The 27,600-nt window shown below is 46.5% G+C and overlaps 1 protein-coding gene across 2 annotated transcripts in view; it reads left to right on the forward strand.

The window, feature by feature from the left end:
* Window positions 1-27,600, forward strand: part of DZIP1L (DAZ interacting zinc finger protein 1 like) — a 521,233-nt gene that overhangs the window by 133,635 nt on the left and 359,998 nt on the right. For both annotated transcript variants that reach the window (XM_085634320.1, XM_085634319.1), the window contains exon 4: window positions 7,127-7,257. In XM_085634320.1, coding sequence (XP_085490446.1) covers window positions 7,127-7,257 — 131 coding nt within the window. The remainder of the gene's footprint in view (window positions 1-7,126; window positions 7,258-27,600) is intronic.

Here is a 27,600-nt window from a genome sequence, read left to right on the forward strand (position 1 = left end):
TTCCCCAAAATTGTACCTTGTACCCCCAATTGGCACCTCTCTGGCCACATGCCAGCCCCTTGTAAAAGATGCCATGGGTACCAAGGGCACTTTGGCCAGTTAAGGACTCTAAGGGCTGCAGCACTTATCGTGCCACCCTTAGAGGCCATGTTCCTTTACACACACACACACACTGCCATTGCAGGCTGCGTGTTTTGGTGCAGAACAAAGTGAAGAGTCGACATGGCTCTCATCCCTGTGTGCCATGCCTACAACCCACTGCCCTTGCTTAGAGATGGACCCTGAAAAACGACCAGCCTCTGGGGTAGCCCACTGGTCCCCGGGAGGTTCCCAAGCAGTCCAGAGTCCAAGTCCACCGTGGGTTGACCCTCCAGGACACCCGACGCGGCCTGCAGCCTCTGCATGGATACCCTCCCAATCGCGAGTGGCTCGGTAAGGTGGAATTTGACCTCAAAAGACACCCCTTCATCCAGCCGCCCTGCGCCCTGGAGAAGAGAACCCGAGGTGCACCTATGTCCTCGAGCCCTCCAACTTACCTGCTCAGCTGTTGGCTCCTCCCGGAAGTCTTCCTGGACTGAGCCTGCAGCCAAAATCCCAAACCGGCAACTCCCATTGAAAACAACAGGGTATCTGACGCCAGAACAGTCCCCTGCACCCAGCCGTTCCTGCGGGTGCACCTTGTGTGCTAACTCAGATCCCACTTTGCCCTGAGCCTATCACCAGGAGCTTTGCTCCCACAACCTTGTGCCCTGCTCGTGAGTACCCACCAACTGGATGCCCCCTATCCACCATTTGATAACATCGGGCCTCAGCACTCTGCACCTGGCCGCCCTAGTGCAGCTGAGGGTGCTTTGAGAGTGCATCCTTGACCCTGGGGGAACCCTGGTTCTTACCCCAGAATACCAACTCCCACAACCAGGTACTTACCTGTTTACTGATAACCACATTTTCTCCATAGGAATACATTGACTGTTCTTCCTTGGAAATTGTACCAAGTGTGGAGTTTGTTTTGTATCAGAACCTATCGTGCCACCCTTAGAGGCCCTGTACCTTTACATACACACACTGCCATTGCAGGCTCCCTGTTTTGTGCTGAACGAAGTGAAAAGTCGACATGGCACACATCCCTGTGTGCCATGCCTAAAGCCCACTGCCCTGGCATAGGTCAGCCACCCCTCTAGCTGGGTGCACTATACCAGTGGTGAGGGTACTGGTGCATGAGCCCTGTACCCCTACAGTGTCTAGACCAATTCTTAGACATTGTAAGTGCCGTAATGCCATTAAGAGTATATGGTGCTGGGAGTTTGTCATTACGAACTCCACAGCACCATAATGGCTTTACTGAAAACTGGGAATTCTGATGGATACTTCTGCCTGTGGATTCCTCACCTTATGAATACCCCCTGTGCCACCATTCCGTGGAAATTCTTTCCTAGCTCTCCCACGTCGACGAAGACCTAACAATAGCACGGCTCCGTTCGCAACACCGTATGAGGTCATCGGAGCAATAAGAGGACCTCGTCGGCGTGCTGACGTCAGTTCCCTTTTTTCCGCGCCGTCGACGCTTAGCGGTTTTTGTAGAGACTCTCCATTTTCTGCAAAGAAAACTATGTGTCACTTGTTGGTTTCTGATGGCTACTTCCAGTTTAAACCCTGCAGAGACTGTGGCGAGCATATGTCGATTACGGACCCGCATGAAGATTGCCTCTGGTGTTTATCTTCGGATCATGATGTCGAAGAATGTCGAAGCTGCAGAAAGATGAAGCCCAAGGCTATTAAAGAGCGTGAAGCTAAGCTGTTTATGGCCAAAGCCAAAAAGGAGAAGAGGGGTCGAAAGAGGGCGATGTCTTCGTCTTCCCATACATCGAATTTGAAGAAACATAAGAAGTCCAAGAGGAGACATGGCTCTCGGCACCGTTCTTCGAAGACCAGGGCCTCGAGGTCGAGGTCGCTGACTCCGGCCGAGCGGCCTCGAAGAAAGGACTTAGTTTCTCCATCTCCTCAGGTGGCGCTGGTTCGATCCCTGGATCCGGTATCGCCGGTTCGAAAGGCTCTTCGCTGCATGAAGACTCACCGGCTCCAGAGATGTCTCCGGTGCCTAGGGAGTCGTCTCCAGGCCGAGTGGCTTCACCTGTGCGGGTGCCGTCCCCGGCTCCGCAGCCTCCAGCTCGACCTCAGGAAGGTACGGATCCATATCCTGCTTTTCCTGCTCCTGGGTCCGATTCTTCGCATTTCCTTAATGCGATGTTTGGCATGTTTGCCAGGGCCTCTGCTCCATCTGCTGCGCCTTCGGGCCGTGTGGGTCCTTTGGCCTTTAACTTGGGTGTTTCTCAATTTTATCCTCAAGCACCCATTATGCCTTTCTTGCCGTCGACTCCGGCTTGGCATTTTCCGGCGCCGAGGTCCTCCACTCCGGCTCCTCGGACTCCTTCGGCTGTTGACTCTGCGCCGCCTCGAGTTCGATCGGCGTCGAGGTTCGAAACTGAGGCTCCTCTGTCGACGTTGTTGATGCCTTCACAGGCGTCGCGTGTGGCGCCGCCGACGCCGATTCCTAAACAACGCTCAAGGAGAGAGGCGCAGAGGCTCCTTGAAGAGGAGGAATATGCACAGAATCAGGAGGAAGGAGAGATTGTTGATTCTATGGATGAGTTTGAAGGCCTTCGCAAGGCTAGTGGCTTGGATACTTCTCCTGAGTATAATCTCCCATCTCTGAATGCTGGTGTTGTGCAAGACATTGCTCCTTACCATGTGGTCATAAGGAAGGCATCTGATTTGCTTTGTCTACATCTTCCCTCAGCTAAAGTGAAATCTAATATTCTCACGCTCACTTCCAGTGGCCCACCGTTAAAAGCCACTTAAATACAAAAAATTTGAAATATATCAGAAAGGAGCGGAGTGATATTACATATTATAAACAAATAAATGCTGTAATCCAAAGTAATTTTTTTGTTCTTTATTTTAATTTTATTTTATATTCATTATATTTCTTTCTAAGGTTCTTCCTTGATTGTTACCCAATTGATCTAATGTTCAGTAGTATTCCAATCAGCTAGTACATTAGTTTGTACCTGAACCAACTCATGTAAAACTATTCCATAGCATTCAATCAATTGTCATAATTACAGATACAATTTTTTTTACATAAATTCTAATATATCACATCATAACAAATCAGTTGAGTAAATATTGCTCAATGTACGCAGTCACACAGCCAACGCGTTTCGTCCTATCTAGGACATCATCAGGGCTTGTTCCATGTTTGTCATCATTTTGAAATTCTACTATTAATTTTCTAGACGATTCAGGAAGATGTCATGAATCATTCGTTGTGTATCCTTTCCAACGTCGCACCCTTTATTTTTCAAAAAAAGTACAATCTCCGTTTCGATTTAATCAATCCTTCAAAATCTGTACTCTCATTCAACTCGATACCAATTTCAATCCTCCGTTTCTGGCACTTATCATACATTTTTTCATCCTGTTTAATTCTTCCATATGTTCATGGTAAATCTTGTATTACTGTTTCTTCATGACCCTTCACGTCCGAACAAATAGCCCTGTTCCTTAGCTTGAAAACACCATTGTTTCATTTAAAACAAAATCCTCGTGACTCCCACAGCCGGTCCGATAGCCCTGCTCTGAGAGCTGGGCTATCGGACTGGCTGTGGGAGTCACGAGGATTTTTTGCTACCAGATTAATTATATATATACGGGAGAACAGAACAGGATGGAATACTAGGAACAATGTTTGGAGCCTATTTGTTTTAAATGAAACGATGGTGTTTTCAAGCTAAGGAACAGGGCTATTTGTTCGGACGTGAAGGGTCATGAAGAAACACATGTGCTTTTTAGCTGCTGGTCACTTTCCCTCCAGCACCCCCCTACAGTAAAATGCACTGCAGCAAGGGAAGAGGGCAAAATAAAAAGGCAGTGGAGAGAAGTGGGATCAGCAGGAGACACCCCCATTTATGTGTCCAGTTGGGCATGAGGTATGAAGATAGGCCACAGAGCCAGTATTGTCTTTGGGTTTTTGTCCACCCTTTTTGTTGTGTAGACCTCCTCAATAGATGCGATCGAGTTTGAGGTTTGAAAAAACAACTGGGGAGGCCAGGAGAGAACAGTATAAAGAAAAACTAAATGCATCTACAGACTGATTATGGTGTAATACTTAGGTAAGTAGGTGGGGAACACTCTCCAAGACTGTCACTAATATAGTGTGTGCAGGGGTGACGTTCCTTCAGTGAATTCTTCTAGAACCCATACAAGCTATGTTTTCTCTAGTCATGCTGTCCAGTTTTAGGTAACTCTTTTGACAAATGGCATCTGTTAAGAAGTTCAGAGCTTTCCGCAGCTATTGTTGTCTGGATTTCTTGTTGATTCCTGATAGTTGGCTGTCATATGGTTGGGATAGGGCTTATGGTTCCGCACAAAGATGTGGTGTTGGTACATCATGGGGTAGCATTCACTTTAGGGTCCAGAATTGATACAACTAGCCATCGTTTTGGCCACAATGCGCTGTGCCTAATCTCCTCAGTAAGTCTTTGATTGCAGATGGTACTTCACGTCCTGCTGTGATTGGTCTAAAATGGTTCGTGTCTGTCACCATGACTATCACTACAAATTCTTTCTTCTGGAAGGCAGTGGATAGGTCAGGACTGCCCACATGCCTGTTGGATGCCTGTGGTGCTAGTGTGTCTTCCACACCCAGTGTAGGATGAGGATTAATAATGTGCCCGAGTTTTCACTTCCCAGTTAACACCATAGCATGTGGCTCCACTTTTTTGGGTAATTGCTGGATTGCTCCCCATTCGTTATGGTTGAAGCTCTACACCAAACGGATCAGGCAGTGATTTTTCTCGTCGGCGCACAAACGTTTCTGCAATAATTTTCTCATGACTTTTTATCTTGGTCTGTTTGTTTCCTCATGATGTTTGGGATGTTTGTGCATCAGCCCCCATTTCTGAGTTGTTACAAGGTCATCCCTTTAATCTGTAATGTCATATTACATTTGCCTGTAACAATCCTGATTACCAGTGTGCTACATCTGTGGTAACAAGAACCTGTGTTGCAGTGGATGCATTAGCTTGTTTCTCTGAGATTTCTGTTTGTCTTCATTTCATTTAATCCACCAAAGTCTGTACATTCTGCTCTGTTGTTCGCTGACTCGTTACAAGGGCTGGTCCTTCATATGTTGCATCGCATTCCCTCTGGTAGTCAGCTAGAAATGTTCAGCTGAACACCAGGAAGATAGGCCACCCCACCTCTTCTTTAAACTTCTCTGCTCCTTGATATGTATTGGGGCAGTTGTATTGAGTATTGCCAAATCTGGGTCAAGGCCATGGTCTTTGCTAACTGACGTATTGGCAGTCAGCGTCTAAATAGATGATCATTTTTATTGACAACTTAACTGACTAATTTGTCCACTCCTGACTCCGTAACCTTTATTTATGCATTGTCTTCTTCTTATTCGACTTGGAACAATGGGGAGGAGGATGTGCTTCTCTAAGATGTTAAAGTTGGCAAAAAAATGGATTCCCAGATATTTCTAATTATTTTGGTGTTATTCTTTTGATCATCCAAAGCTGGCACTGAGAGCTTTTCTTTCTCGGAAGTAAGGTATTTTCAATAGCGGCCATTTACATCTTCTGCATTCATGGAAGTGTTGTGTCTGTGTGAGATCATAAGAAGCGTGCACTATTCATCTGTACTAAATTTGAACTGTCTTTGCACATGCGTTCAACATCAGCTTGCATGTATATAAATGTTGGTTTTAACACTCCCTAGAATTATAATTGCTCGATGTTAGTTCAGAAGCTATATTTAGACTGTTATCTACAATTTGCTGTATTTATGCCGGCTTGCCAGAGATTCTCTAAAGGAATGTCTGAATGTGGATACCTTTTGTAGGCTGTCTTTTTTTCCCTCAATACTTTCAAGATCAAGTTTCTGCTTCGGAGTATTCCTAACCAGAACTGACTGACTTAGTACTGCCATCTGTGAGAATCAATGTGATGAAGGACTACTTAAGGAAAAGCAAACACTCCTTAGGAAGTACTTACATTTAGGTCTGAACTTCATGTCTCCCACCCGGTTTCACCCACTAGCAACACCAGGTCTTTTCTGTTCTCTGTCCTCTTGGATACCATTTTTGATGTATGCGGAAGACCAGATTGTGGCCACCGGTGCTGGCCCAGCTTCAATTTTCCTTAGCCTGCACCTATTACGATCGGATCACAGAATCAGTGTGTGTTTCTGGCTCTGAAGTTCTCCTACAGGTATCCCCAGGCTGAGGAAAGGCTGTCGCTAGCCCATAGGAACTGGACCTCTGTATCATTGCCCGGATAATTTTTGCTCCATCACCGTGGGCTTGTTTCTTAAAGTGTGGGTGTAGGAGCTATGGTTTGCTTACAGAGTACTAGGGCTGTAGCCATGAGACATAGCCTGGAGCCCACCAGTACTTTACTCTTTGGTTTTGGGACAGAGTTGGGATGTGGAACTCTCTCTTTCTCGCTTTCCCTCTCTCACTTTCTTTCTTTTTGTTTTTGTTTGTTCTCGCTCTTCATTTTCTCCTTGCTCAGTATGTATGTATGCACTATTTATTTAGCATGAACATTGGCAGAAAGACCAGTGAAGTTCTGTATACCATCCCAAGATGGAGATATAGTGAACAAGAGATTGTAGGGATAGCTGGTTTCTAGGAGTAGAAGTGGACTGTTACTGCTTTGTAATGTAGGGTTTAAAAAGAGGTGTCTCCACATCTCTTTCCTAAATTGAAGTAGGTTTAGACCAGTTCGAGCGGTTAATGGAATGCTGTTTAAGATCCTAGTTGCCTCGATGGAGAAGGCTTGTTGAGTGTTTTCTTTTTTTTGCATTTGTTTTTTATCTTGGGAACGCCTAGCGATCCTGTGAGACAGATTGGAGGAGTGTGTGTGTGTGTGGGGGGGGGGGGTTTACCATAATGTTTTTCTCTTTGTCTCTGTAACTCACACACTTACTCTCCTTTTTCACCTTAATTACACATGCTGAGAAAAAGGTGATAAAGTTGGCATAGCGTATGTGTGATCAAATAGGAACAGTTTTTTAAAGCATATAGCGCCCATGCTAACTTCCCTGTGTTTTATTTTAGTGCCAGAAAACCAAAAGAAGAAGCAGGTGGCGCAGTTGGAAGAGTGCATAGAGGATTTGAAGCTTAAACTGAAACAATCACATGCACTTTTAGAGGAAGAGAAAGCAGCACAGCAAAGACGCAGAATCCAGGTATGTGTTGGTAGGGGCTGTAGTCCAGTGAAACAATCGTCTTTATGAAAGCCGTTTGAATATTGCAGAGTTGTTCTTCTGTTGTGAAGGTACCATTTTCTCCTTTCCTGATCAACTCTTTCCGATTGTTTTAAAGCCTTTTTCTTATCGTTGCTATAAACATTTGCATATATATTTATTATACCATTAATTAGGCAGTGTAACTGATTCTTATTGGTGTCAGTAAAATCAAATATGTAAGTTAAGTGAATTCCATTCAAGAGTTCATGCTTTGCAGTTCATATCAAGATACATTTTATAATTAGCATGTTTTGCTACATAATTTAGATATCAATGCCGTATAATTTGGTTTTTCATGCCCCATAATCCTAGCAGATGTGACAATGTTGTAGCTCTGCAGAGTGGTTTTGGGGCTGTCATTATGATGATGAAGTCAATATTTCCTGTGCCATATTTTATGGCTCCCTGAGAAATTACTTTTTATATCATGGCATTTTGTGACTAAAATCAGCAAAAGATGCACACACATAGAGCCAAAGAAGGCTCAAAGCTGATGCCAGGCTTAGCTCTAGGTCCACAAACAAGACCAGCCTTCTAGTGGCCTCTGCTGTTCATGCTCTTACCTCACCCTTAAACCCTCCTCCCTTCTGCTGGAGAAGAGTTGCTACCCATCACCCTGGTCATTTAGCGGTTAGTGAAGGTCCTACAGAGTGCTGGGACAATGGTTTGTGAGAGATGTGATGCTAATGTTTTTTCAATCAGTCTGTTGTGACAGCAGACAATTTGAAAAATCACCAGCATTCTGCTCCTCTGTGGTTGTGTGAGAAAATCTGCCGATAACTAAACTGTGGCCATTATTTGTGTCAAGTGAGCTCCATGGGTTCTCCCAGACCATTGTTATGTACATTTGTATAATTGCCTTCACTGAAGGTGATAAGTGTCTCCTAAAATAGGTTTTTTTGTTAAGTCAGGTAAATCAGGTAATGTTAACATTGAAAATAGACTACCCTGCCTTCCATTAAATAAACTATTAATTTTGTTCTAGAGAGATGTCTTAATTCTAATAGATATTAAAGTATGATGTATTTGGGAGAGAGAGAGAGAGATAACCCATGTTATGGCAAAATTGTACAATGCGAAACCAGGAAACATGAGATTAATAGTGGCATCCCCTGAACTAAATTCCAGGCAACTACTTTATTTAGCTGTATATTCGATATTTCATCCATCATCATATTTGAAACCACCTTGAAATATATCTGTTCAGGATATACGCTGCACAAACATCTCTCTCGTACATGGTTTAATAGATTATGAGACTGCACCATCTGTCATAACCCAGGCCACACATATGCTGCTTAAGGCAACTCACTTACCTCTTGCTTCACTAATGGTATTGGTATCTGGATGAAAAGGTTGGGGGAAATGTTCTTTAGTTTTTGTTTAGAAACGAAAGTGAAGGCCCTTCACAGTGCTGTGAAAGTGCTGTGAGGGGGATGTTATGGAATTCAGGATGTTAATCCAGGAGGATTCTTGCTGATCTTCATTGCATGTCAGTAGGGGTCACTTTATGCAACAGCTTTTTTTTATGGCTTGTGTGAGTGTCTTTTATCAACTTTACTGGAAAAACGTTCGGTGATACCACTGCAGCTGTTTGGGCCTGAGCACGTAAGACTGGGGTAATCGGTCTGTGCGCTGATACTGCCAGCTCTGTTTAACTCAACAGTCTGATTCCTTTCTGAAACTCTGACATTTGTCATACACATCTGTCTATGGCAAATGATTGTCAGATTTCTATAATGTTTGATTTTTCTACTCTGCCAAGCCTCTGGGATTTGTCCTACTCTGCTGTCTGTCAAATGATTGCCAGATTTCTATACCTTTTGGTTTTTCCCTTTCCAAGCTGATTTTCACAATCTGCTTGGAAGGGGCAGAATGGGACAAGCATCAGCAAGGGCAATAGGTTAAGCCTTTGAGACCTTGTGGATTAGCCAATGGTTTTTATCCTCGCAGTAAAGCATCCCTGATGCTGAGTAGTATCGCAAAAAAATGAAGTAACAACAATATACGTTCCACTCTGGTGTGCACAACAGCCTCTCCAGAATAGACTACATTTTTACCTTAGCCGCAGGGATGCTAGTTCTGACCGAGATTACACACCTATCTAGGGGAATATCGGACCACTAACCACTACTCATTACATACGCAACCTTCGACCCACAACGGCGAAGACTGTTCCCAATACGTCCCGGCTACCTTAAAAATCATAAAATTTGTAAGGAACTCCTTCAGGCGACAAAGAACTATTTTGAGGAAAACCAGCATTCGGTCCCCTCTCCCACGACGCTGTGGGAGGCTTACAAGACAGTGCTTCGAGGGCACGCAATTTCCCTAATTACGGGACACAAAAGGACACAGCAAAGCCACATTGATAATTTAGAACTGGATGTGTCTTTAGCGGAGGCAGCGCATATAGCAGACACTAATGAAGAGACGACACATAGGTTACACATTGCACAACAGGCCTATAAGGCTTACGTACAGGAGGAGACCAACACTACACTCACAAAAACACACCACACTGTTTGTGAACTAGGTGATAAAGCGGGAAAGCTATTGGCTTAGCTAGAAAAGGAGAGGGCGAGTAAATGGGTGGCACAGATCAGATTAGATGATGGGCAAGTAACAGCGGCACTGCAGCGAATAGCCGAAGCAATGGCGGCCCACTATAAAACAATATATACACCGACTGCCCCAGCCTCAAAAGATGACAATCTGGCTTTTCTTAAAGATATATGCATGCCCACACTAACTCCAGAGGCAGCAGCGGCTCTGGAAGGAGATATAACACCAGAGGAACTCACGCAACGGAATTCCGGTGGAATTTTATAAAAAAGTAGCACCCCAACTTGTGCCACACCTACTCGCCATGTACATAGACCGTTATGAGAAAGGGATTCTTCCGCGAGATCAGCGCCTGGCCACCATAATCGCGATACACAAACCTGACAAACCACCACAGGAGTGTATGTCCTATAGACCGATATCCCTGATAAAAGCTGAAGCAAAAATACTAGCTAAGACACTGGCCACAAGATTACAGCCACATCTCACCATGGTGATCCATCCGGATCAGTCTGGCTTTATGCCAAACTGCAATACGGCGCTCAATCTGGGGAGACTACATAGTGTTATGGAGCGTAGGTCAACCATCGCAGAGGACGCAGTTATTCTCTCACTAGATGCACGCATGGCGTTCGACTTAGTTGAATGGCCCTTCATTTTGGCAGTCCTTTGCCACATGGGATTTGGGCCCAAATTTTGTGCTTGGATCAAATTATTGTATACCCAACCACTGCCTCAGGTATTGGTAAACGGCCATATATCTACTGAATTTTCATCGGGAAGGGGGACAAGGCAGGGCTGCCCACTATCGCCGCTCCTATTCGCGCTAGTGTTGGAACCCCTGGCCACATGGATAAGACAGGACCCAGTGATGCGAGGTCTACGATGGACAATGGACTGGGAAGACCGTATCTCGTTATATGCAGACAACATATTTCTATATCTAACCCCCCTGCATGCTCCATGAATTGCCTCTTAGATATCTGCACGGTTTATGGGAGAGTCTCCGGATACACCATAAACTGGGTAAAATCACTTCTTTATATCCTACACGGTCCCCGCCGCAGATCCCGCGTGGCTGTACACTTCAGATTGCAGACAACGGTTTCAGGTATCTAGGGATCTTCATAACACCTGACCGACCACAGTTCATTGCACAAAACCTGACACTGCCCTTGACACGATTCAAAGAAGACGTCAAACACTGGCGCACTCTACCACTGACATTGCTGGGAAGGGGAGCCCTCTTTAAAATGATGGATTTAACCCAGATCTTTTGACTGGGGGAGAATGTTTGCATTGTCAGCATTCCGTCCATCATTTGTTTGCTGTTACACATTTCGCCCTAAGTGGGATGGGTATGCCCAGACGTGGGTCCCTTTCTCACTGTGCCACTGGATTCAAGCTAGCCTGGCTGAAGTAGGGTGATATACCCTGAAACCGGTCCCAGGATGCTTGTTTCTGGTCCAGGGAGGACCTGGCCTGGCAGTTCGGTCTGGACTGTTCCCATGGGGCACAGGGTCAAGACTGATTTGCATATGGCTGGGTCCAAACTGGGGTGGCGTAGTGGGCAAAAGAACGATGGATTTCACCCAGATCTTTTGACTGGGGGAGAATGTTTGCATTGTCAGCATTCCGTCCATCATTTGTTTGCTGTAACACATTTTTCCCTAATTGGGATGGGTATGCCCAGATGTGGGTCCCTTGCTCCCTGTGCCACTGGATTCAAGCTAGCCTGGCTGAAGAAGGGTGATATAACCTGAAACCGGTCCCAGGATGCTTGTTTCCGGTCCAGGGAGGACCTGGCCTGGCAGTTCGGTCTGGACTGTTCCCATGGAGCACAGGGTCAAGACTGATTTGCATATGGCTGGGTCCAAACTGGGGTGGCGTAATGGGCAAAAGAACAATGGATTTAACCCAGATCTTTTGACTGGGGGAGAATGTTTGCATTGTCAGCATTCCGTCCATCATTTGTTTGCTGTAACACTCTTTAAAATGATGGCATTCCCCTGGTTTCTATACGCATTACAAAACACACCGTTCACTATCCCCCCAACATATTTTACAGCAATAAATGCAGGAGTGACGTTTCTACTATGGGACGGAAAAGCTCCCCGAATAGCAATGCACAAACTTACACGAAGCTGGTATGACGGCGGTATCGCCCTTCCTAATATTAAAATATATTATTGGGCTTCGCAGCTGGTTGCCATCGACCAATGGCTGCATATACCTCAAGAGGACCCAGCATTTTGAATGGATCGGCACCTACTTGACGCCATAGGGATTATGGGAGTGCTATACAACAGGGTTAGAAGAAGCAACCTCACTGGTCCAACAGCACACACGATACACGTCTGGTTTGAGGCACAGAGAGCACTAGGATGGGAAGGATTAATAACACAAGCCACGCCATTATGGGACACTAAAACACTGGGCATACTACGCAACACCAAAGGGTTCAGCCAATGGGACTTGATAGGCATATCGAAAGTTGGAGATCTCTGGAAGAAAGGGGAAATGGTCACATTTGCCCATCTACAGGCCACATATTGGTTAGAAAAGACAGAGATCTTCCGATACATGCAGGTCAGGCATGCACTCCCGTCTCTGCTCCCACCAGGAACACGTCACGATGAATCCTCACCATTAGAAGATAGGCTTCTCAAAGACCATCTACACAAAAAGGCGATCTTGCACACGTATGGGAAAATTGCCAATAACCGTCCGGACCCCACGGCAGCCTTGAAGGCCAGATGGGAAATGGAAATAGGGGACATAGATGAAGCTTATTGGCGGGAGGCACTGGCGTCCCCCAGAGAGGCAGCGGTACCCTCGAGGCTTCGACTGGTGCAATTAAAAATTCTGCACCGCACATACTATACTAGGACGCTACTGTACAAAATACACAGAACAGATACACCACTTTCTCTTAGACAATGTGGAGCACAAGGTACATTCTATCATACGATGTGGCTCTGTCCAGATATAGCGCGTTATTGGAGAGAGGTGATGCACACGCTTTCACAAGTTACGACAGTCACGGTTCTCCCAGAACAAAAGCTTTGTCTTCTCAATATCTGGGAGCCTATGGATTTAAACAATACGGATCAGGACTGGGTAACACTTGGCATGACAGTGTCAAAACGAAATATTGCGCAGCGTTGGGGGTCCAGACTTAACCCTACCCTCACTCAATGGTGCAACGACATGGACATGGCAATGGTGGCAGAGAAGTCAGTATAAACTCACCGGGGGTACCCCAAAAAATGGACACGGATATGGGGGAAGTGGAATGCCTACAGGGGAAATATTTGTGAGCCCCCGCAGGATGAGTCTGGGTCAGACGTCAGTGAATGAACATACGTTTCCATACTATGATTGTAGGATGTTATGGTTTGCCTATTAATCTCAATTTCCGGGTTGAAATAGCATCAGCTGTTTACAGAAAGCATGGAAATGTATGTAAAATGTTTCCACTTTGTATATGCACTTTGAACGACTATTGTACTAATAGGTACTGTTATGATACACGAACTGTTAATAAAATTGTTTTTAAAAAAAATGAAGTAAAAAAAGGCAGTTTGGGGTCACAGTCACATAATTTTGTAGGCTTAATTCAAGAAATGTTGTTCAGTGAATTAAAAAGCAAGAAGTAGCGCAAAAGCTTTATTTTTTGTCTCAGAGCATGGGTTAATGAGGAACAACATGAAGGGTGGGGTTGGGAAGCAAAGTGGTGAGAATAGAAACAATGCGGATGGTGGGGTAGGGATGAGAAGCAACAGGCAAAAGAGGAGGGCTCAGGTGGAGGGAAGCAACATCGTGTATAGGGGAGGGGAGAAACAGCAGCAGAGATGGGGGCATGCATGAGGGGAGGAGAAATAATGGGCAGGAGTAGTAGGGCAGGAGTTTGGGACACAACACTGTGGGTGGGTGTGTTGAGGAGACGCAGCAGGTGAGATAGCAATATGAAGTGGGTGGGGAACAAACACACAGGTGACAAAGAAACGTGGGTAGGAAATTGAGTTTTAAAGGTCTCCATTTTGCACTGTTTCCCCAGAATGTTCTCAAGGTAAGCCCTCGAAACCCTTCCAAAAACATGTTTTCTTCATTTTCACAAACCACAAAGTTGTAGGCAGGCATTTTAAATTCACCGCTTCATTGGATCACTAGCCTTCGGAGTTATCTGATTCAGTCTTGTAGGATGAAAGGTTTGAATAAATAGGGACCAAGTGAGAGAGAGACACACATAGAAAGTGTGACTGAGACACAGAGAGAGATATACACCAGCCAGACACTCTCCTTTGCATGGTTGACATTCTTCAAGGGTGGAATGCCAGTGCTTTCTAATCATGACTGTATCTCGTGGCGTGACCATTACGCACAACACTGCCCTTTTTTGGGCTAAAAGACAACATATTGCAGCGGTTACTTCCAATACAGTGTCTTGCTCAGGTTGCCACCTCTCTGAGGCCCATATGGTCTTAAACAAAAGCAGAGGCTTTTTAGGCTTTTATAGCAGGTCCTTAACCCCCTTTCCCCCCACAAGCTTCTCTTCCAGAACATCTGATGACACAGAGTAGTCCTCGTCTGGCCCGTCTACAGTGAGTAGCAGCAGCAATATCCAGAGATGTAGATTCAGTCTACCCTTGAGTTGTAGAAGGCATCACCCTTCTCCGCACCTGTTGTAGAGTGACCCCTTATAGGGTGGTCAACTCAAGTGTTTCATTTTTTGGGGACACTGCTATACAGTGGCCTGTGTATTGTTCTCTGATCCATAAAACGTGTCAAAATTGGCTTAGACCCTGATTACCACATTTAAGGGTCCTATAAGGGCAGAATATATGTTGCATAAATACACCCATGGGATGGAAAATTAAATGGCACTTGTGGTCAATACTGGCAGCGTAAAACATGGCTTCAGGCCTACCCTTTATATACTGACAGCACAAGCTTGTAACTTGTTGCCCATAACTGTAAAACTCACCCTTTTGACACGTAGAAAAACCTGATTTTAAATATTAAATTAGTCCCACCTAAGCGCATCTTGCTGCCCACACGTTAGGGTATGTAATATTTGTGACTGGGACATATGTGATATTAGAATTGGCATGTTTCCACATTGATTAGGCCCAAAACAACATTGTCAATGAACAGGCTGTAGCTGGCACATAGAAAATGTTAAAGTATATATTATATGCTTTCATCTATGACTTTTGACCTGTACCAGCTACAGACTCGATTCAATGACTTATTTTATATTAAATAAAATGCCATTTAATGGCAAAGTTGAATATTTATTAAATCTCTAGAAACTTTAGCTTAAGAAAGTTACCTGAACCCTGCCAGAAGCTACTGGAGGCAAACTTGCATTAACTGTGCAACAACTGCCTAGCCTCTGCTTGGCCTTGTTAGTTGTGAAAACGGTGTGAGTACCTCCCACAGAGCAGAGACAATAGCCTTTGAGTGAGGAGCTGTTTTCTCCCCCTGACAGGAAGACCAGTTGGGGAAAGCCCAGGAACTTAATTAACTTCAAGGGGGCCTTTCCCTGTCACAGGCAGACGTTAAGTGACCCTTGGAAAGCCCCAGCTTCTGTCCTAAAAGTAAGCCAGGCCCCAACCCCATGGGAGAAAAGTTACCCCCTGAACCAATTATGAGTGAACACAGAGGACGCGTTTGCTTATTACCTTGGACACACCTCAGGTGGGCACACTTGCTCCGCACTAGGGGAGAAGAGTTTCCCCATTTTGAATTCTGAGATTGAGGGGCACTGTGAGATTGTTTGCAATAATGCAATCAGGAAATGCGGAAAAAGTGGTGAGGATGGCCCCTGGGATCTTCCACTTTATTGGATAGTGAGTGCCCAGGAGTCACCACCATCCACTAGCTGGTGCCAAGCATAAACGTGGCACTACAAGGCACCTCCTCAGAACACTTACTAGATCTACAGTAGGTCAGAAGAGGACTGGACCTGCTGTGTGTGACATGAGAGCAGCCCTGAAGGACTGGGCCTGCTCACTCTTCTACCCATGACAAAGAAGTGGACTCCAAGGGTCATGTGCTTGACCTCGGGCATGGCTACATGAACACAACAAGCTGAAAGAGTCCTTTTCCTGGAATTGCTCAGCTGAGCAGTAGCAACCAGACCTGGACTGAAATGAGCTGTTGTCCTTTACCTTGATGGCCTGTAAGAGGCGTGCTTCTATGGGCACCAGAAGAGTGTTTGGAATCTTTGCAAAACTGTTCCTCCAGAGCTCCAGGGGGATCTGCAGGGAAAAAGTATCTGGCCAGCAGTTTCGCAGGATTAGATGAATTTCTGCTTCTTCCAAGTCAAGGCTCCCAGCACCTCCAAAGAAAAGACTATCCCATTCAGCATTGAGACTTGGAAACCTTTCAGTGAGAAATCTCCAAAGCTCCAGTGCTTAAAGTTTGCTTCCTTTGGTTCCACAGTGGCAGCTACAGTTTCAGCAGAGGCCCCCACAAGGAGGATTATTCTTCCTTCGGATTGCTTACAAATCGCGCCTAGGCCCCAGTCTACTGGTTTTATAGACCATCATTAGGTGCTTTGTACTTTTTGACACTATTTTCACTTATATGTTTAAAAATTCTAATCTTCAGTTTGCCTTTTGGGATTTGTTTTGTTTTGGTCTTATTTTTTCCTTTTTTTAAATGGTTGAGCAATTTATTTGTGTTTTGTGTGACTTTTTCTACTGAGCTTGCCCTCCGTAAATAATTTACTTATTGCATTTGAGTTAAAATAGAATACTTTGCGTCACATTACCAGGGATGGCGCACATTTTAATTTGGTTTAATTTGTGCGATATCTAGCAAGTGGCGGCCTTATCCTTTGAGGTGGACACTTGTCCACCCGAATAATAATCCACTTTCCTACAGCCACCACACCCATACTGGAAAGCACAATAATTATATGGCACATTGTCTGCTAACTTCGTAAGCTGTCTTCTATTTATTATATTATAAGTTGCATAAAAGAAAATCATTGCCATAATGCAGCATTGAAACCCTTGTTAAAATTCACACCAAAAAAGCAGATTATTCTCAATTTTCTCTTGTAGTCTTCAAACAGCCTGGTTCAAATTTTTATTATTTTCATTGACGGAGGCACAGCAAGCTGGGGTTCAATATCAGAAGAAGCTCAATCATGGCACTTGTGAAATCGGTGCGCTACAATTTAATTTCCCCACTTAAATATTCATGCTACACGTATTTATTGGAATAATCCCAAGCACTTATTTTTTCAAATACACATATCTGCAATTGACCACTCGTTGACTCAACTTCCTCTTTAAAAGATGGGATCAACCACTCTGCTGACTTTTAGTGCCACTTTTTTATAGTTCTCATCAAAAGGTTAAAATTAACGTTAAAGGTTAGATCTGCACCATCATTAACTCGTCGCCTACTTCCTAGTTTTGGTCATCACTTTGGGGAGATGGTCTCCTCCCACAGACCCCAGTCCTAGTTTTAGTTTCATTAAACAAATGCTGCTGTAGTCCCTTCAGTAAAGGCCACTCCCAGCAACATCACATCTTGTTATGTTTGCCTGTCTTAGACTTCTTTATGAGCACTGTCAGGCTCGGAATCGATAATCTAGGGAAATCAGGGTTAGAAGAAGCTGAGTCAGGAGATCGACCTCTGTGTGAGAGTGTGGCGATCACCTGTAGCTGTATAAAGGGGGGGGGGGGGGAACAATAAGTGTGTGTTTTTAATCTTAGAGGGGCATTTTTTAGGGATCCTGTGAGGGATTAGTGCATTGTTCCCTCCTACGGTAGCTTAACCTTTGAGTCACCTGGTGGTACATTGCCTATTTAAACAAGAAGGTTTCATTTGAAATGTTATTTGTTTAATAGCTGTAGAGGGAAAAAGAAGAGAAAAACTAAGACACCAGTAGGCGAGCTACAGGGGGCGTAGCTTATCCACGAGATCCCCCATCTACAAGATCCTTGCAGTCTTCAAGAAATGATGATAAATCAGAGGTACAACGCCTCATAGAGGTAGCAATCTAAGGCTTTGGATGCAGATAAGGGAGAAGGAAAGAAGAAATCACCTCCATGATTGAACGAGGGATAATTCTCCCTCTTGGTTCTGTTCCGCTTCTCCAGATGAAGCAGGTCCACCTTATAAAGGGGAATTTTAAGGAGCGAGGAGATGGGCCAAATGTATTCCTATGTAAGGGAGAACCTGGATTTCCCTGTTATGAATTTTCTGAAGGAGGAATCTTCATTGCTTTTTCCATAGTGCGATAAATTCCTCCCAACCTGTGCGTCCTTTACCTGAAAAGATCCACTCAATATATTCTATGGTAATATGAAGATCTGGATCTTCTTACAGATGCCACCAAATCTCATGTATATGTTGGAAGAGACTGAGATGGTATGCTGTTGAATTGCCAACACTGATAGGAAAGATGTTAGTTAATCGAGAGGATTGCGTCCCCTCAGATGCAGTGGACTAAATGCCAGAAGCCATCTTAAAAAAAAAATTTGTTTATACAAATCTGGTATCTGATAGAGACTTCTAGCTGCAGATTCCTTACCTTTGAATTTCCCAGGTGTTAGGCTGGATCCGGAAACTTTTGATGAGCGATACCCCTTGCATTTGACATGGGTGGCTCCATGTGACGTCGGTAGCATCGGTTATGACGTCGCGGTGCCTATTTAGGCACCACCCAGGTGCATGGACTTCCGTTCTTTCCGCGCCAGTTAAGCGCCGATTTGGGAAGAGCTACCCCTCTGCCACTTTTTGGCAGGCTTTTTTCTCGACTTTTGTCGATAGTTTTGAGATACGACTGCGAGGGATGTCTGGTAGAAAGACAGGTTTTATTCCATGCAGGACTTGTTCTCGCATGATATTGGTTACTGATCCCCACCACGTATGTCTGTGGTGTCTTGAACGCGATCACGATTCGAAGTCGTGTTCAGACTGTTGAGCGATGGCCCCGAAGACCTTTAGGGAGCAGGCGATGAAGTTGCTCGCGGCCCGACAGTCGACACAGTTAAGCAAGACTCTGAGGAGGTCGCGGTCCCGTTCAAAGAAGAGGTGGTCGCAGGACCGCTCACGGAACCTAAGTCCCTTTCCTACCATTCGAGGTCATCTGGACAGTCGGGGAAGAGGCACAAGAAGAAGAAGAAGTCCAAGCGGACTTCGATTTCACCTCAACTGGCTTCTATCGTCGAGAGAGGTAAGGAGCACCGATGCTCTTGGCACTGTTCTCCGGAGCCTGAGTCGACTTCACGCCTCCCACCCTTTCTGGGAGCCAGAGCGACTCCTGCTCAAATTAAAGATTTTTACGAGACCATGTGCCACGTATTTGAGCGGAACAACCCCGTTGGTGAGCCCTCGGGCCAGGCGGGGTGGGTTGGGGCCCCATCGGGTTCGACGCCGTTGGCTTCGGCCACGGCGCCGGTGTGACCTCAGGGATCTGATTCAAGATCCGGGTTGGCGATGGTCGTGCCAACACGACCTCCCCCGATGTTGAACCCGAAGTCGGTGCCTGCAAAGTCGCCGGTGCAAGCCCCATCCTCATCCCCGACAACACGGAGCCGGAACAGCGTCGAGCGACGCCGATTCCGACGTCGACAGAACCCAGGGGTTCTATGTTGTCGACTGAGCACTTAGTGGACATGCTGGGCTCAGGAGAGGAATGGGAGGAGTCTGGAGACCAATTAGAGAACTAGGATGTATCTGAGAAGACTATAGACTGGTATGGGGAACTTGGGGATGGTCTGGATACTTCCCCAGACACTGGCATGCTCTCTCCGCCTACAGTGGCTACGGAAGAGGGGGCGTCCTATGCCATGGTGGTTAAGAAGGCAGCTGCGGTCCTTGGACTGGAGCTGCCCTCAGTGCAGGTCAGGACTAATCTCCTGACCAAAGTGCTTCAACCTGGCGCGAAGACCTCTGAACCACTATTGCCCTTTAATGAGGCACTTACTAACGTCCTTCCAGGAACATGGTCCAAGCCTAGCACAGGGACTCCTATGAATAGGATGATTGCACGCCACCATCGCCCGGCTCCGGGCAACCCAAAGTTCCTCAGCCAACATCCCACCCCACACAAAAAAGTTTGGTAGTGCAGGCCTCTACTTCCCAGGGCTCATTCCCTTCCGCCCCTCCGGATAGGGAATCCAAGAGACTTTCTCCAGTCTGGCATTGCGGTCGGTGAATACCGCATGGTTGTTGGGCCGTTTCTCCCACTCTCTTTGGGAGATGGTTGCGCAGGTGCTGCCCCAAGTCCCGGAGGAATCCCGTGCTGTGCTCTCCCAAGCTGTCAAGGACAGGAGATATGCATCAAAATTCCCCTTAGCGTGTGGTTTGGATACGGACGATTCTCTGGGCAGGTCAATTTGAACTACAGTGGCCTTGAGGCGCCACGCCTGGCTTTGCACAACTGGCTTCTCAGGAGATGTCCAAGCTAATCTGATGGACATGCCCTTTGATGGAACCCGCCTTTTTGGGGAAAAGGCAGACTCAGCCCTGGTCAGGTTCAAGGACTCTCCAGCTACGGCCACATCCTTGTGCCTCTCCTCCACGCCTCGTGGCCAGTCTTCCTTTCGCCCCTTTCGTGGCAATGGAAGGGGTTTCCAGCCGCGTCAGCCCTATCCTGGCCACAGTCCCACTCAGACTACCCAAGCTGTGCGTGAACGTGGACGCGGTACATTCCGTCCTCGGAATGGAGGCCAGAAGTCGTCTGCCACACTGCCCCCAGCAGCCGCAGCCTCCAAGCACTCCTAGGCTGATTCTGCAGGACCACACTACTCCAGTGGGTGGGAGAATTTATTATCATCTTCCCCGCTGGAGATCTATAACAACCGACAAGTGGGTCTTGCTGATCGTCGAGGATGGCTATTCTCTTCCTTTCCTTTCTTTTCCTCATCCTATTCCGCGGCCTCAGGAACGGCTGGTGGAGGATCATTTGAAAATGCTCCAAGAGGAAGTTACAGTTCTTTTGGCCAAAAGAGCTATAGGAAGGGTCCCAGCTTCAGAAGTAGGCGTTGGCTGTTATTCATGCCAGTTTCTGATTCCGAAGAAGAACAAGGGGCTTCGGCCCATTTTAGATCTTAGGACCGTCAATCTCTTCCTCGAAAAGGAGAAATTCAAAATGCTCACATTGGCTCAGGTCATGTCTGCCCTAGACCAAGGAGACTGGATGGTGGCGTTGGACCTGCAAGATGCATATTTTCACATTCCTATCCTGCTGGGCCACAGGGGTTACCTGCAGTTCAAGGTAGGCCATGAGCACTTTCAGTTTACCGTGCTCCCCTTCGGTCTTACCAGTGCCCCTCGGGTGTTCACGAAGGTGATGGCGGTGGTTACAGTTCATCTGTGCAGGTTAGGGGTTTCAGTCTTCCCCTACCTAGACGACTGGCTGTTGAAGGCGTCCTCGCCCCAGGCAGTCATCTCCCACCTTCAGACTACAACGGACCTCCTGCATTCGCTGGGTATCTCTATAAATGTGCCGAAGTCACACCTGACTCCTTCTCAGATTATCCCTTTCATCGGAGCTGTTCTGGACACAGTGCAGTTTCAGGCTTATCCTCCCGAGCAGCGAGTCCAGGATATTCAGGTTATGATTACGAGGTTTCAGCCTCTATCCTGGATTTCGGGTGAGGTTGACTGAGGCTGTTGGGTCTCGTGGCCTCCTGTATCCTGTTGGTAAGACACGCCAGGTGGCGTATTCGGGCTGTGCAGTGGGACTTGAAGTTCCAATGGGCACAGCATCGGAGAAATTTCACCGGCGTGTTTCAGATCTCTGTACTGGGGTTGAATGTATGACATTGTTCTGCATTCTGTCCATCAATTGTTCTTTTTGCACTTGTCACCCCGAGTGGGACGGGTATGCCCAGTCGTGGGTCCTGTGCTCTCCATGCCACTGGAGTCCAGCTATCCTGGCTGATGAGGGCTGGAAGCCCGAAACCGGTCCCAGGATGCTTGTTTTCAGTCCAGGTAGGACCTGGCCTGGCAGTTTGGGGTGAACTGTGCCCATTGGGTGCAGGGTCAAGACTGATATGCATATGGCTGGGTCCAAACTGGAATGGCATGGTGAGCAAAAAAACGATGGATTTAGGCCCAGATCTCTGTACTAGGGTGAGTGTATGACAGTGTTCTGCATTCTGTCCATCAATTGTTTTTTTTTGTATTTGTCACCCCATGTAGGATGGGTATGCCCAGACGTGGGTCCTGTGCTCTCCATGCCACTGGAATCCAGCTATCCTGTCTGATGAGGGCTGGAAGCCCTAACTGATCCTAGGATGCTTGTTTCCAGTCCAGGGATGACCTGGCCTGGTAGTTCGGGCTGGACTGTTGCCATTGGGCACAGGATCAAGACTGATTTGCATGTGGCTGTGTCGAAACTGGAATGGCATGGTGAGCAAAACAACGATGGATTTAGGCCCAGATCTCTGTACTGGGGTGAATGTATGACAGTGTTCTGCATTCTGTCCATCAATTGTTCTTTTTGCATTTGTCAAGCAGAGTGGGACAGGTATGCCCAGACGTGGGTCCCGTGCTCTCCATGCCACTAGAGTTAAACTATCCTAGCTGATGAGAACTGAACGCCCGAAACCGGTCCTAGGATGCTTGTTTCCAGTATAGGGATCTCCTGGCCTGGCAGTTCGCACTGGACTGTTCACATTGGGCGCAGGGTCAAGACTGATTTCCTTATGGCTGGGTCCAAACTGGAATGGCATGTTGAGCAAAAAAACGATAGATTTAGGCCCATATCTCTGTACTGGGGTGAATGTGGGACATTGTTCTGCATTCTGTCCATCAATTGTTCTTTTTGCATTTTTCTCCCCGAGTGGGACGAGTATGCCCAGACATGGGTCCTGTGCTTTCCATGCCACTGGAGTTAAACTATCCTAGCTGATGAGAGCTGAAACCCTGAAACTGGTCCTAGGATGCTTGTTTGCAGTCCAGGGAGGACCTGGCCTGACAGTTCGGGCTGGACTGTTCCAATTTGGCGCAGGATCAAGACTGATTTGCATATGGCTGGGTGCTAAATGGAATGGCATGGTGAGCAAAAAAACAACTGATTTAGGCCCAGATCTCTGTAATGGGGTGAATGTATAACAATGTTCTGCATTCTGTCCATCAATTGTTCTTTTTGCAGGTATTTACAAGGCGGCTGTCGCGAGTGGAGTTCAGGCCTGTTGTACGCCTTCCGCCAATACCGCTCCTGCCCAGGGTTCTGAAGAAGATCAGGAGCGACCGAACCCAAGTCATCCTTGTGGCGCCGGACTGGGAAAGGATTGTCTGGTATCCAGAGCATCTGAGCATGAGTGTCGATCCTCCTATCAGGCTGCCCCTTCGGGAGGATCTTCTGCTGCAGCAGCAGGGGAGGGCTCTCCACCGGAACCTGTCAGCTCTGCGCCTCTATGTGTGGAGATTGAGTGGTGGCAGTTGATGGCCTTTGACCTTGCTCCCGAAGTCTGTAATATAATTCTGGCAGCCAGGCGGCCCTCCACTAAGTCGGTATATGCCTGCCGTTGGCAGAAATTTATATTATTCTGTACAGAAAGGTCCATTGTCCCTCTTTCCTCTCCTCTTTCTACTGTCCTTTTATTCATTCTGCCTTAGGAACTCTCAAGGGTTACCTTTCTGCTATGTCTGTATTTTTGCGGCTGCCAGACCAGCCTTCTCTCTTTATATCTTCTATTGTAAATAGTTTTCTAAAAGGGCTGGCTTATTTATTTCCACCCACGCCCTTTATTATGCCACAACGGAGTCTTAATTTCGTCCTCACTTACCTGATGTGCACTCCTTTCGAGCCTTTACACAATTGTCTCTTCCGGCTGTTGTCCATCAAAACAGTTTTTTTAGTGGCTATTACATCGGCCCGGAGGGTGAGTGAATTGCAGGCGTTATACAGCTCGCCTCCTTATCTTATGTCCTTTCCTGACAAAGTGGTGCTTAGCACCAGGGCATCATTTTTACCAGAGGTTGTGACCCCATTTCATCTGGGCCAATCCATTACTTTGCCCACCTTCTTTGCTCCCCCACATCCGTCTAAGGAAGAGGAGAGCCTCCACTGGCTAGATCCAAAAAGAGCATTGTCGTTCTACTTTGACTGCACAAAAGAGTTCCGGGTGGATGACCAACTCTTTGTGGGGTATGTGGGAGCAAAGAAGGGTAAAACAGTGCAGGAAAGAACCATCTCTCTGGGCTGTTCACTGCATTAAAATTTGTTATGCCTTGGTGAAGAAGCAGCCCCCTGTGGGATTAAGGGCCCATTCCACCAGGGGAAAGGTAGCGACTACGGCCTTCGCCCGGTCAAAGACATCTGTCAGGCAGCGACGTGGGCATCGCTACACACATTCACAAAACATTATTACCTTGATGGTCAAGTGCACAGGGACGGTCACTTTAGCCGTTCAGTCGTGCAAGACTTCATATTCTAGGTCATGAGTCCGCAACCCACCACCGGGATGGTATGGCTCGGGTATCTGATTCAAAGGTAAGGAATCTGCAGCTAGAAGTTCCTATCAGATGAACAAATTACTTGCCTTCAGTAACACATTATCTGGCAGAGACTCTATCTAGCTGCAGATTCCTTACAGCCCCACCCATGCCTCCCCGCTTTGCGGACTGATGAAGTAGGTCTAGGGTTACTCCCCTTTCAGGGCCCTAGTTTTGCACAGAATTACATCATTAACTTCGTGGCTCTGCACTTCTGGCATGGAAAAAAACAAAAGTACTGATGTTCGCGGGCCTTGGTGGCGCCTATATAGGAACAGTGACGTCATACCCGATGCCAACGACGTCATGCGCAAGGGGTATTGCTCAGCAAAAGTTTCCGGATCCTGCCTGACGCTTGGGAAATTCAAAGGTAAGGAATCTGCAGCTAGATCGAATGTCTACCAGATAATGCGTTACCGAAGGTAAGTAACTTGTTTATTAAGGACAAGAATCTATGTGACATGCACTGTCTTGGTGAATGACTTTGATAATCTGGCAGCAGCTTTTCAAAGAAGGGAAGGATGCTTCAGGCATGCTTGCTAAAATAGAGCTCAAGCTAGGTTAGTGTCAATCATTGCTTGCGATGGTCTGTGTAGAGCAAATGTTTCAGAGCACAAGCATTATGGGAACGTGCAGAAGATTTATTATTCAGTACTTTTCCTGGTGGAAAAAGCATCAAGTGGGATCTATCCTCTATACTGAAATGACTCAACAAGTGAGTGTCAATAATACACTTCAAGATGGATTGTCTACTAAAGATAATTCAAGTGTTATATCTCGTAGAATTGTGGAGTGGTGAAGACTTGCTGAACGCTTGCTTAAATCTCAATTTGAAAGGCTCATCAAAGATTTATTTAGTTTCCCGTTCATGTTTGCTACTGTTAGATTTGAGTTCCGCCTTTTGGGTTAAAATCAGCTTCTGTGGTGGCACTTCTGCACAATCACACAATTGCACTTCACCCATGTTTAGACAACATGATTATTAATTTTCTATTGAGTTTCTAAATGGAGATTGACTTGAAGACCTAGATTTCTCCGCTCTTAGATCACAAGGTTCCCACAAATTGGAAAAATTCCAGTCTAACTCCAGTGCAGGACTTGGAGGGTATAAGAGCAGGATTTCGAACGGACAAATGGATGGTTTACTTCCGGATACCAGAGTGAAAAAAAACCAGGCTCATATTTCAGCTCTCAAGGGACAGAGATTGTTGGAGCCGGAAAGTAGCTACATGTTCAAGAGGCCGTGACATGGACAGTAGCAATTGCCACATTGGTACCTTCACACCTGAAGGCAGTATTTTTGCTCCTCTCATCACAATGGAAAGGATGGTCAAGGCTGTAGGAGAACAATGGACTCAAAAGAAATTCAGGGCAGATGGAACCCACTTTACAGGACTTTCTCTTCAAATTGGAAAGCGGTAGAGGCTGTTAGGCAGACCTAGCCTCTCTGATACGTTCCTTTACAGTACTAATCACAATGAACAATGTTACAAGGAAGTCATACATAAACAGACAAGGGGAGACTCTCTAAAGAACTGCTATGAGGAATAACAAGTTGATTTTTCACTGTGCCTAGTCACATATTCTTTTCCTTACAGCAATGGCCTATGGCATCCCATTCCCAAAACCCCGATAGGGTAGATACCTGTGGCATAAGACCGCTCTGCCAGAGAGGCGTCTCTCTTGTCAATCTTCCCCACCATCCCATTCTACGCAGCGATTCCTTCCATACTCTAAAAACTACCCCTGTAGCAGGCGGAAGTCGTCATAACTCTTTTAGAGTATGTAGTAGCAGATGCGGTGGTGTGCCACCCATGAGCCACCATTCCACCTGGTATGCCAGGTAATTTCTGTTCCCGTACTACCAATCGTTCAGCACCAAGAGAGGAGATGCTGCATGATATTATTGAATGTCCGGGGCGCTATCCCCCCACAGTAGGTAGACTGAAAGCATATTTGTAGTGCAGCTCTAGTGGCCTGATCATTCCAAAGGAAGCGGCTCAGGCTGGAGTTAAGTTGTCAGAACCAGGCGGATGGTATTTGAAAGGGATGGTTCTGCAGCTGGTAGAGGAGGCAAGGGAGTGACACCATTTTGAGAATGGCCGACCTACCCAAAATGGATAGAGACATACATGACCATGACTTCATCTTGGTTTGGGTGCGCGTCCAGACGGGGGTGATGTTTTTGTCCACGATACCGATTGGGAGGATGCAAGGTAGACCCCAAGATATTTAAACCCTGTTGCGACGATTGTTATGTCTCCAGCCCATGCACCCATCTCCGAGCCCCCGCACCCATCTCCGAGCCCCCGCGCAGAGATCAAAGTATAGACTTCCGAGTATTCATATAGAGCCCTGAGGTCTCTCCAAATATTTGCATTATGCGGAGCAACCGAGGTCCCGTCCGGTGTGGCTTCAATAGAAAGAAAAGGACATCGTCCGCATAGAGGGCGATACGATCTTATATCCCCCCAGGCCATTCAAATCCCTTGACCTGTGCATCTATCGGACCCATGAGGCCAGCAGTTCTATTGCCAATGCAAATAAGTAGGGTGATAGGGGGCAATGCTTACGAGTAACACACCATATAGGGAAGTGGTCCGAAAGCGCACCGGCCACTCTAACCGAGGCCGTGAGATCGGTATATAGCAGTCGGATATAGGACATACGACACGGTCCAATGTTTAGGCGCTGCAGGAGAGCAAACGAATTAATCAAATGCCCTGTCTGTGTCGGCCAACAGCAACGCTGCCAGGCCCTCAAGGAGGTTGATCGCTGCTACTGCATTATGGACGCGCCGGATATGCGGCATAAAGCCTTTCTTGTCAGGATGTACCAAATCGGACATAAAGGGGAGGATACGATTAGCAAGGGCTTTGGCCAAGAACTTGGCCTCCACATTTAGCAGCGATATGGGACGATATGAGGAATCTTGATCTGGGGGTCGGTCAGGCTTAGGGAATACCGCTATTTCAGCATGTCGCCAATCTGACGGGAGTCTCCCTTCCTCAATGGCCGTATTCACTGCCTCAAGATAGTGGGTAACGAACTGGGACTGGAAGAGCTTATAAAACTTGCACAGGAAACCGTTAGGACCCAGGGCTTTTCCCATGCGCAGTTCCATAAGGGCCACACTCACCTCTTAGATTGTCAGAGGGGCATCCAGTTCTGTCTGCACCTTCATTGTATAAGGCTTTTGGGGGTAAGTCGTCAATGAAGCAACAAATCACGGATTCACTT

Source organism: Triturus cristatus, chromosome 11 (assembly GCF_964204655.1).
Source record: "Triturus cristatus chromosome 11, aTriCri1.1, whole genome shotgun sequence".
NCBI classification, from domain to species: domain Eukaryota; kingdom Metazoa; phylum Chordata; class Amphibia; order Caudata; family Salamandridae; genus Triturus; species Triturus cristatus.